Raw genomic sequence first — 12,502 nt, 5'->3', positions numbered from 1 at the left:
TGCAGAGAGGATGTTTCCACTGATGGGGGAGACTAGAACTAGAGGGCATGATCTTAGAATAAGGGGCCGCCCATTTGAAACAGAGATGGGGAGAAATTTCTTCTCTCAGAGAGTTGTAAATCTGTGGAATTCGCTGCCTCAGAGAGCTGTGGAAGCTGGGACACTGAATAAATTTAAGACAGAAATAGACAGTTTCTTAAACACTATGGGGATAAGGGGTTATGGGGAGCGGGCGGGGAAGTGGAGCTGAGTCCATGATCAGGTCAGCCATGATCTTATTTACTGGCGGAGCAGGCTCGAGGGGCCGTATTACCTACTCCTGTTCCTATTTCTTATGTTTTTATGTTCTTATGTTCAAAGTCTGCAAAGCCAGTTCCTCCACGAGCCATCTAGGTTAATCCCACTCTCCTGGCTGCTCCCCAAACCCTTTAATTGTCCTCTTTTTCAAGCAACTAGTTAATTCCCTTTCAAAGCAATTTATAGCCTTCTCTTTCGCAATGGTTTGAGGCAAAGAATTGCTTTAATTCCTTTAATTCTTTTTGTGATGATCGTAACTTTATGCCCTTGTTATTCTCTCAATGAACAGTGGAAACAATCCATCACAACTTACCGTATCATAACCCTCCGTAATCTTGAATATCTCTATTAGGTCACCCTGTAATCTCGGGTCTAATGAGAGAAAAAAAATCCCTAGCTTCTCAAATCACCCCTCATAACTCATAATACCCCATCCCTGGTAACATGCCAGTTAATCCATACTTTACCTTTACAAAGAGGTACGCAAAACCGCACACAATACTCCAACAAATTCAATTTGGCCTCTTTCTATTATAAACCTCTCCATACAAAATCAAGGATTCCGTTTGCCTTTTTGTGGCTTTATCCATTAGTGCTGTCACATTTAATAAATTGTGCATTTGCACACCAAGGTCCCTCTATTCCATTTAAAATCTTATCATGATTTAAGGTGTGTTCCTTTTCCCTACTCCTTTCAAAATATATTTCACATTTTTCTACATCTATCACCCATCTTCCCATACTGGTAGAAGAGGTAGTGAAACGGGAAAAGGGAATAGAGACTTTGCAGTACAGGACTCCTTCCTTACCCAGCACGTGAGAAGCTCAACAAGAGATAAATCACTGTTGGATCTAATAATGGGAAGTGAACTAGAGCAGATAAGAGAAGAAAATGTATGGGGAGCATCTAGGCAATAGCATGATATGGTTTAAGATAACAAGACATACATAAGACAAAGGCCAATATAATAGATTGGAAAAAAGCTAATTATGAGGGGATGAGGATGGAACTAGGGAAGGTAAACTGGAAAAAAAATATTGATAAACAAACAGATAGCACAGCAATGGGAAATATTTAAAAAGGTAATAAATAACTTTGAGGAGAAATATATCCCATTAAAAAACAAAAACAAACTAGTCAATAATGAGATACCATGGATGAATAAATAGTTAAGGATAGAATTGAAATTGAAGAATAAGGCATACACTAAGTACATATTCTTTTGTATAACTTACCTACACTGCTCCCAAGTATTTTGGAGCTGGAAGCAACTTTGAATAACTAGCCAAAAAACTATGCCCAAAGACAGTTTTCGCCCCAGCCAATTAAATGACAAATACCTCCAAGATTCATGAGGTCAATGTCCAAGGAATGCCAGACACCTCCACTACCTCATCAAAGTGGACTACTGCTCAGTGATTATTGGCAGGCTGCTCAACCACAAAGAGAAACATTACAGCTGTGCCCGACTTTGTCCTCGCTCAATTGTTAGCGAGCGTGCATCTTCAGCAGAAACTGGATAGGAAACCTTGCCAATGAAGTACTTTTGGAGTTTAGTCACTTTTGTAATGTAGGAAATGCAGCAGCCAATTTGCGCACAGCAAGCTCCCACAAACAGCAATGTGATAATGACCAGATAATCTGTTTTTGTTACATTGATTGAGGGATAAATATTGGCCAGGACATGGGAATAACTTCGAAATAGTGGCCGTGGAATCTTTTACGTCCACTGGAGAGTTGACCTTGGCCTCGGTTTAATGTCTCATCCGAAAGACGGCACCTCTGACAGTGCAGCATTCCCCTCAACACTGCACTGGAGTGCCAGCCTAGATTTCTGTGCACAAGTCCCTGGTGTGGGACTTGAACCCACAACCTTCTGACTCAGAGGTGAGAGTGCTATCAACTGAGCCACAGTCATACATATTAGAAAATAGCACGTGCACAGCCCCTTTAATGGATGGAAAATCCTGGATTGTGTGCGATATCCCAGTGGACCAGGTTCCGTGTCAGGAGAAAATGTATCCGTCAAGAGTTAAACTTGGATAAGTGGAGCAGTTCTATCAATCTTCAAAGATAAAAGTGCACATTTATCATGAAAGTAAAAGAAAGCACATTTTGTTCACAGAATTTCCATTTTGGTAGAAAATAACAGCTTTACTGTAAATTCCGTTGATTTTTTTTTAATTGTTTATTTAATTGCCAGCATGGATTCCCTCTAGTAGGGTCTATGTCCTTGGAGTCAGAAGCCTGTGGGGTCAAGTCCCACTCCAGATACTTGAGCACAAAATTCTAGGCTGACACTCCGGTGAGACGTTAAACTGAGGCCCCATCTACCATCTCAGGTGGACGTAAAAGATTCCAAGGTGCTATTCGAAGAAGAGCAAAAAATTTCTCCCCAATGTCTTAACCAATAATCTCTTAACCAGCATCACTAAAAAGAACAGGATGTTCTCGTCATTTATCTTGTTGCTTTTTGTGGGGCCTTGCTGTACACAAATTGGCTGTGTATTTCCAACGGCATTTCTGACAGTGCAGATCTCCCTCAGTACTGCACTGGAGTGCCAGCCGAGATGTTACATCAGTGACTACACTTCCAAAGTACTCCATTGGCTGTAAAGCGCCTTCAGACTGCCTGAGTTTGTGAAAGGTACTAAATAAATGCAAGTTCGTTCTTTCTTTCTTTGCCAGGACACTTCAATTAAAAGGAAGCACCTCGATGGGTTCCAGAAATGCCCCTTTGGCTAATAGCAGAAGTAACTGCAAACCAGCCTGACAGCTGCCTGTCCCAGGGAAGTCATGCTAGAGCCTGGAAAATTAGCATTTTCAAAATTTGCATTTTCAAACTAGTAACATGTCCCTGTTTCCCCAGCCAGGTGACTCCAGAAGTCCCAACTCCCTCTGTTTGCAACGGTGCTGCATAAAAACATTCGCTAATGTTGACAGAACAGCTTCTTAGCAAGAGGAGAGACCCACACAACAGCCAGCAGCAAAATTGATTTATCTTAAAAAAAACTTAAAATGGCTATTTCTTCTTTAATGAAGGATTTTGACAGAGTAAATAAGAGAAATTGGGATGGCAAGCAGGTCGAAAAACAAGAGGAAACAGATTTAGGATTTTTTTTTCCAATCACGGGATGTGGGCTTTGCTGGCAAGGCCAGCATTTATTGCCCATCCCTAATTGCCCTCGAGAAGATGGTGGTAAGCCGTCTTCTTGAACCGCCGCAGTCCGTGTGGTGAAGGTACTCCCACAGTGCTGTTAGGGAGGCTGTTCCAGGATTTTGACCCAGCGATGATGAGGGAACGGCGATATACTTCCAAGTCCGGATGGTATGTGACTTGGAGATGGTGGTGTTCCCCTGCACCTGCTGCCCTTGTCCTTCTAGGTGGTAGAGGTCGCAGGTTTAGGACATGCTGACGAAGAACCCTTGGCAAACACTTGCAGTGCATTTTGTAAATGGTACACACTGCATTGAGAAAAGAACCAGAGAGGAAAGGAGGAGAAATTTGTTTTATGGAGTGAATTGTTACAATCTGGAATGCGCTGCCTGAAAGGTTGATAGCAGATTCAATAATAACTTTCAAAAAGGAAATTGGATAAGAACATAAGAAATAGGAGCAGGAGTAGGCCATATGGCCCCTCGAGCCTGCTCCGCCATTTAATACGATCATGGCTGATCCGATCATGGACTCAGGTCCACTTCCCTGCCCGCTCCCCATAACCCCTTATTTCATTATCGTTTACGAAACTGTCTATTTCTGTCTTAAATTTATTCCACAGCTCTCTGAGGCAGCGAATTCCAATTCCACAGAGAAGACTCTCAGAGAAGAAATTTCTCCTCATCTCAGTATTAAATGGGCAGCCCCTTATTCTAAGATTATGCACTCTAGTGCTAGTCTCCCCTATCAGTGGAAACATCCTCTCTGCATCCACCTTGTCAAGCCCTCTCATAATCTTATATGTTACGATAAGATCACCTCTCATTCTTCTGAATTCCAATGAGTAGAGGCCCAACCTACTCAACCTTTCCTCATAAGTCAACCCCGTCATCTCCGGAATCAACCTGAAAATGAAAATTTGCCGGGCCATGGAGAAACGCCAGGGGGAGTAGGACTAATTAAATCGCTCTTTCAAAGAGCTGGCATTGGCACAATGGGCCAAATAAAACATACAAAATTCTTACAGGGCTTGACAGGGTAGATTCAGGGAGGACTGTAGAAATGCAGTGGCAAACATTTAAGGAGATATTTCATAACTCTCAGCAAAGATTTATTCCAGTAAGAAATAAAGATGCTAAGAGAAGGATGAACCATCCCTGGCTAACTAAGGAAGTAAAGGATGGTATCAAATTGAAAACAAAGGCATACAAAGTTGCGAAGGACAGTGAAGGCCAGAGGATTGGAAAATTTTTAGAATCCAGCAAAGGATGACTAAAAAAATGATAAACAGAGTAGATAGCATATGAGAGTAAACTAGCAAAAAATATAAAAAGAGACAGTAAGAGGTTCTACAGGTATGTAAAAAGAAAACGAGTAGCTAAAGTAAATGTTGATCCCTTAGAGGATGGGACCTGAGAATTAATAATGGGAAACAGGGAAATGGCAGAGACTTTGAACAAATATTTTGTATCAGTCTTCACAATAGAGGACACTAAAAACACCCCAATAATTGATAATCAAGGAGCTATTGTGGGAGGGGGGGGGGGGACTTAAAACAACCACTATCACTAGAGATAAAGTACTAAGCAAACTAATGGGACTTAAGCTGGACAAGTTCCCTGGACCTGATGGCATGCATCCTAGGGTCTTAAAAGAAGTGGCTGCAGCTATAGTTTTGGTGGTAATCTACCAAAATTCACTGAATTCTGGAGAGGTTCCGGCGGATTGGAAAACCGCAAATATACCACCTCTATTTAAGAAAGGAGGGAGACAGAAAGCAGGAAACAAGTTAGCCTAATATCTGTCATTGGGAAAATGCTTGAGTCCATTATTGAGGAAGTAGTAGCAGGACATTTAGAAAATCATAATGCTGTCAAGCAGAGTCAGCATGGTTTTATGAAAGGGAAATCATGTTTGACAAATCTGCTGGAGTTCTTTGAGGATGTAACGAGCAGGGTGGATAAAGGAGAACCAGTTGATGTCGTATATTTGGATTTCCAGAAAGCATTTGATAAGGTGCCACACAAAAGATTACTGCATAATATAAAAGTTCATGGGGTTGGGGGTAATATATTAGTGTGGATAGCAGATTGGCTAACTAACAGAAAACAGAGAGTTGCGATAAATGGGTTATTTTCCTGTTGGCAAACTGTAACTAATGGAGTGCCACAGGGATCAGTGCTGGAGTATCAACTATTTACAATTTATATTAATGACTTAGATGAAGAAGACCGAGTGTAATGTAGCCAAATTTTCTGATTATACAAAGATAGGTGGGAAAGCAAATTGTGAGGATGACGCAAAGAATCTACAAAGGGATATAGAGAGGCTCAGTGAGTGGGCAAAAATTTGGCAGATGGACTATAATGTGGGAAAACGTGAGGTTATCCACTTCAGTAGGAAAAATAAAAAAGCAAATTATTGTTTAAATGGGGACGATTACAAAATGCTGTAGTACAGAGGGATCTGGGGGTTCTTGAGCATGAAACGCAAAAAGTTAGCATGCAGGTACAGCAAGTAATCAGGAAGCCAAATGGAATGCTAGCCTTTATTGCAAAGGGGATAGAGTATAAAAGTAAGTCCTGCTCCAACTGTACAGGGTGTTGATAAGACCACACCTGGAGTCTGCATACAGTTTTGGTCTCCTTATTTAAGGAAAGATATACTTGCATTGGAGGCAGTTCAGAGAAGGTTCATGAGGTTGATTCCTGAAATGAAGGTTGGTCCTATACTCCTTGGAGTTTAGAAGAATGAGAGATTGATCTTATTGAAACATATAAGATTCTGAGGGGGTTTGAAAGGATGTTTCCCCTCATGGAGGAATCTAGAACTAGGGGGCATAGTTTCAGAATAAGGGGTCGCCCATTTAAAACAGAAATGAGGAGGAATTTCTTCTCTCAGAGGGTCGTGAATCTTTGGAATGTTCTACCCCAGAGAGCTGTGGAGCCTAGGTCTTTGAATATATTTAAGGTGGAGATAGACAGATATTTGAATGATAAGAGAGTCAAGGGTTATGGGGAGCGGGCGAGGAAGTGGAGTTGAGGCCAGTATCAGATCAACCATGATCTTATTGAATGGCGGAGCAGGCTCGAGGGACCAAATGGCCTCCTCTTACTCCTATTTCTCATGTTCTTATGTTTCCTCTGGCTGGGGAGTTGAGAATAAGGGGTCGGCCATTTAAGACTGAGATTAAGAGAAATTTCTTCACCCAGAAGACTGTGGGAGCTCAGTCATTGAGTATATTCAAGACAGAGATCGATAAGATTTTTGGATATTAAGGGAATCAAGGGATATGGGAATAGTGCAGGCAAGTGGAGTTGAGGTAGAAGATCAGCCATAATCTTATTGAATGCGGAGCAGGCTCGAGGGGCCGACTGGTCTACGCCTGCTCCTATTTCTTATGTTCTTATGAATGGCCTCCCTCTGTGGTGTAGGATGCTATGATTCTAAAAGAGAGTACTTTGAATAAACGTATTCCCCGAACTTTGCTTCTCCTTTAATTAGTAAAATATACATTGTAATGGAAAATAGCTTACCCGGCAGGCAATCTCTCCTCTGTTTGCAATAAGGATTTTGTCAAATGTCTGGGGGGAGACAAACACCAAAAAATGGCTTATTGATGGATGAAGAGTGGTTATTAGAGCATTAATTGCTAGGAAGTTAACATTAATATTTAACACAGGAAAATGAATATGCCATTCCCACCACCTTTGCTAATGTTCTCCCATCCTCTCCTGACTGTATTACGTCCTTGTTAAGACACGGGGCCATGAGCTACATCTGCCCTCCAGTAGCTGGTCCAAGGGGCTTTTATTCATGTATAAGCCTTCCACTGATCACTAGTTAGTATTCAGGCGCATAAAGCCTGGCTGATTTTCCGCTCCTTAACCTAAAGGGGCTGAAGCAAAGTATACTATCCCTACTAATTAACTAACACAGAACAAACCTCGTCCAACACTGCTTTGTACAAATTCAACATCACATTCTTGCTTTTACATGTACACCCTGTGTGTAAAACCTAGAATCCTTCTCATCTTTTATGGTATTTTCTACCTGCATTCCCACCTTTGCAGATCTATGTGCCTGCTTTCCTAGCTCGCTCTGTCCCCTTACGTTTGCTCTGTGTAATGGGTATATTTCCTTTCATTATTTGTCAAAATATATTTCACATTTCTCCATATTGAATTGCATCTACCTGCCTGCTCCACTAACCTATCTTCCCCATCGATTCTTTATGCTCAATTTGCCATGTCCCTTAATTTGGCAGCTGCAAATTTAAATATCATTCCTTCTGTGTCTATGATCAAATCATTTTCAAATATGAAAAACAAAAGTCCCAGCACAGATCCCTGGGCACATAAATATCCAAAAGACATACATTAACCCTACTGTTTTCATTGTCCTGGCAAGCTCTGTATCTACATGGCAACATTCCCTATAATTCAATGTACTTTAATTTTCATAACAAGTCTCTGATGGGGTACTTTAGCTGCATATACTTCCATAACTTCTCCATTGCTAAAGCTGCCTTCAAGAAGCTTGAGTTCCTCTTCCCCCTCTGTAACTCATTAATTGTTCCCCACCTCTCAAAAGCTCTCTATAAAGCACAAGTGGATCCAAGAATTGAATACTGGTTCCATTTCTGAAGAGAGTCTTCAAATACATCACAAAAACTATTTAAAAAATCTAGTCATTCAACAAATCATCTCACTCTCATTTCTGCCTTCTTTACTTTTTGTTTTTTTAAATTCATACTTGTCAACATTTCTCGGAACATTCCTCTCTTTCTGCTACAAAACACCATCCTACATACGCTTCCTCCTCATTCTATCCTCACTGTGTTGAAACCAAGAATCATCACATAGCCTCGCACCATAATTTATTCTTTCCCAGCACCTCATCTGAAACGTCTTACTGCAGCCCTAGGCTTTCTTCCCCCGCAATGTTCTTAAAACCCATGCCTTACATCACCTCATCATTATTACTTCATTTACCACAGGTTTTGTTTCCACTCTTTTCAACTTTGAACTGTATGTCATGGTCCTTTTAACCTCAATTTATCAAAAATAAAAAAAACTTCCAAGCATAGAATTACATAGAATTTACAGCACAGAAACAAGCCATTCAGCCCAACTAGTCCGTGCCGGTGTTTATGCTGCACACGAACCTCCTTCCACCCCATCAGCCTAACCTTCTATTCCTTTCTCCCTCATGTGCTTATCTAGATTCCCCTTAAATGCACCTGATGCTATTCACCTCAACCACTCCCTGTGGTAGGAATTCCACATTCTCACCACTTTCTGGGTAAAGAGGTTTCTCCTGAATTTCCTACTGGATTTATTAGTGACTATCTTATATTTATGGACTCCAGTTTTGGTCTCTTCCACATGGAAACATCTTTACTTTTTCCGTATCAAAACCTTTAATAATCTTAAAGGCCTCTATCAAGCAGAACTTACGGGTTCATTTGGATAAACTGTCGAGTACAACACACGAGAGACAGCAAAGCTGCACCTGAAGCAGGATGATGCATGCTAGAAAAGCAAACATATAAATCACATTATAGAACTCCTGTACTGAAATCAGAGCAACATTCAGTGTCACATTCAACAACAACAACTTTCATTGATATAGCACCTTTAGTATAGCAAAACGTCCCAAGGTGCTTCACAGAGGCAATTATTGAGTAGACTAGGCCTATATTCCCTAGAGTTTAGAAGAATGAGAGGTAATTTCATTGAAACGTATAACATTCTTAAGGGGCGTGATAGAGTAGATGCTGAGAGGTTTCTCCCTGGCTGGGGTGTCTAGAACTAGGGGTGCTCACAGTCTCAGAATAAGGGATCGGCCATTTAGGACTAAGATGAGGAGAAATGTCTTCATTCAGAGAGTTGTGAATCTCTGGAATTTTCTACCCCAGAGGGCTGTGGAGGCTCAGTCATTGAGTATATTCAAGACAGAGGTCAAAAGATTTTTGGATATTAAGGGTACCAAGGGATATTGGATATTGCGGGAAGCTGGAGTTGAGGTAGAAGATTAGCCATGATCTTATTGAATGGCGGAGCAGACTTGAAGAGCTGAATAGCCTACTCCTGCTCCTATTTCTTATATTCATTATGATTATGAGACAGCATTTAACACATAAGGAGATATTAGGAGAGGTGACCAAACGCTTGGTCAGAGGCAGATTTTAAGGAGCATTTTAAAGGAGGAGAGAGGTGGAGAGGTTCCAGGACTCAGAACAAACCATGGGCTGGATTTTCCACGGCATCTCCGCCCAGTTTCTCGGCGATATTGGTCGGTTTGGGCGGGAAACCACCCGGCGGAAATTTCCGAAAACAGTTCCGCCGGCGGTTTGGAAATACCGCTGGGGAGCAGACTGCCGGCGAGCACCATCCAAAAACCGCCACCGCCCAAGTTTTGTCCCAGCAGTGACCTGTTGGTAAATAAAAATAAAACGCCCACGAGAAACCAGCCGGAGCTGGGCAGCAGGCATGAAGCCCTGCAAAAAAAAATAAGTTATAGTTTTCTTTTACTTTCTTTTTCAGCGATTATGTATAAAAGGGTCCTGAGAATGTAGTTATTATTTATTCTTTGTATTTTGAAAAAATTATTTTTAGTGTTTTCGCCCCTCCCTCGGCCCAACCCGCAGCCTCGGTCTAAATTTTACTAAGTACCACCCACTTAGATTAAGTTCCGCCCAATCAGACCAGGATTGCATATTCCGCCGAGAATCGGGGTGTAAGGTTCAATTTTTCCGCCCGGCTGATTTAGTTTCCTTTTTGTGTAAAAATTTTCACCCGTGGTAATTTTAAAATCTTAGCGGTATTTTGGACGTCAATCCGGTGGTGGTGGATTTTGGGGAAATTCTAGCCCTAAGGAACATTGGAACTGGAGGTCATCCACCCCTCGAGCCTTTCAATTAGATCATGGAACAGCACAGCTCGCTTTCGGATCAGCCATGATCTTATTGAATGGTGGAGCAGGCTCGAGGGGCCAAATGGCCTACTCCTGCTCCTATTTCTTATGTCCTTATGGCTGATCTGTACCTCAACTCCATTTACGCACGTTGGTTCCATATCCTTTAAGCCCCTTACCTAACAAAAAGCTATTCAGCTCAGTTTTTAAATTTTCAATTGACCCCCCCCCCCCCCCCCCCCCACCAGCTTTTTGGAGGAGAGAAGTTCCAGATTTCCACCACCCTTTGTGTGAAGAAGCGCTTCCTGACATCACCCCTGAATTAATTTTAAGGTTATGTCCCTTGGTTCTGGACCATCTTAAATACCTCAATTAGATCACCATAAGGAACAAATTTGTAATCATTCTGGTCTGTATAGCTCGAAATGACAGTTGGGCCTTGATTTCAACTCCCGGTGGATTCCCCGTTCAGGTCTGAGTTAAAATTACAGTCGGGTCTCAATGATGTCATCGGGCCACAGCATGCATATGTAAAGAAGGCTCCGGGCGCCTGTCCTTGCTGCCTGTTCAGGAGAGCAGGTTAAAATTGCAGCTGTTGCGATCATGGCGGCTTTCAGACAGGTAAGAGCCAGGGCGATTTCAACTGCCCACCTGCCAGGTTTCTGCGGAGCGACAAGGGTTAGGTGTCATACGTACTGAAGTGCTGCGGAACCATAGCAGGAGGATTAGATCACAATGTTGTCGAGAGATGCAGGAGAACACCAATATACATAACTCAGATGTAGCCAATCTATGAGTTTAAAACCAACTCCAATTTAGCACTTCTGAAGAGAATGGGCGAGCACTGCTACTAAGTTCAAGCTGTTGAGTAACATCTCCCTCAACTGTCTCACAGCCGTCTCCTTCGATCCAGAAGTTGCATCTCTTTCATATTCTGTCTTCACAAAAGTGCACCAAGTGAGGATAAAGCAAATCACATTTGCTTGTTTCATTTCATCATAATATACACTAGTTAAATAGTGTCAGCCATGGCTCAGTGGGTAGCATCCTCGCCTGCGTCAGAAGGTTGGGGTTCAAGTCCCACTCCAGACACTTGAGCATAAAATCTAGGCTGACACTCCCAGAGCAGTACTGAGGGAGTGCTGCATTGTCAGATGTGCCGCCTTTCAGATGAGTCGTTAAATTGAGTCCCCATCTGCTCTCTCAGGTAGACGTAAAAGATCCCACGGCACCATTTGATGAAGGGCAGGGTAGTTATCCCTGTTGTCCTGAACCAATATTTATCCCTCAACTAACACATAAAAACAGATTATCTGATCACTTATTTCATTGCTGTTTGTGAGTTTGCTGTGTGCAAACTGGATGTCGCATTTCCCACAATACAACAGTGACGAGACTTCAAAAAGTACTTAATTTGCTGCAAAGTGCTTTGGGACATCCTAAGGACACCTCCGACAGTACAGCACTCCCTCAGTACAACCGGCCATCACATCTATGAGTAATAAAGCCCACTGCGCTGCCACCAACTGTTACAGTTTTGGGGCATTTAGTACCATCTTCTCCTCTGATCTTTATCCCCTGCAACACGAAGGTTAACATAGGAACATAAGAAATATGAACAGGAGTAGGCCATATGGCCCCTCGAGCCTGCACCGCCATTCAATAAGATCATGGCTGATTTGATCATGGACTCAGCTCCACTTCCCCACCCGCTCCCCATAACCCCTAATCGTTTAAGAAACTGTCTATTTCTATCTTAACTTTATTCAATGTCCCAGCTTCCACAGCTCTCTAAGGCAGCGAATTCCAGATTTACAACCCTCAGAGAAGAGATTTCTCCTCATCTCTATTTTAAATGGGCGGCCTCTTATTCTAAGATCATGCCCTCGAGTTCTAGTCTCCCCCATCAGTGGAAACATCCTCTCTGCATCCAACTTGTCAAGCCCCCTCATAATCTTATATATTTCGATAAGATCACCTCTCATTCTTCTGAATTCCAATGAGTAGAGGCCCAACCTACTCAATCTTTCCTCATAAGTCAACCCCCTCATCCCTGGAATCAACCTAGTGAACCTTCTCTGAACTGCCTCCAAAGCAAGTATATCCTTTCGTAAATATGGAAACCAAAA

At 42.2% G+C, this 12,502-nt stretch overlaps 1 protein-coding gene across 1 annotated transcript in view; it reads right to left on the bottom strand.

Moving 5' to 3' along the window:
- pcca (propionyl-CoA carboxylase subunit alpha) overlaps positions 1 to 12,502 on the bottom strand; it is a 572,168-nt gene that overhangs the window by 534,825 nt on the left and 24,841 nt on the right. Inside the window, exons 2-3 of the mRNA XM_070891406.1 lie at positions 8,915 to 8,989; positions 6,992 to 7,039 (exon numbers count right to left, since the gene is read on the bottom strand). Coding sequence (XP_070747507.1) covers positions 6,992 to 7,039; positions 8,915 to 8,989 — 123 coding nt within the window. The remainder of the gene's footprint in view (positions 1 to 6,991; positions 7,040 to 8,914; positions 8,990 to 12,502) is intronic.

This window comes from Pristiophorus japonicus, chromosome 10, assembly GCF_044704955.1.
Source record: "Pristiophorus japonicus isolate sPriJap1 chromosome 10, sPriJap1.hap1, whole genome shotgun sequence".
NCBI classification, from domain to species: domain Eukaryota; kingdom Metazoa; phylum Chordata; class Chondrichthyes; family Pristiophoridae; genus Pristiophorus; species Pristiophorus japonicus.
This window is presented reverse-complemented; position numbering and strand designations above follow the sequence as displayed.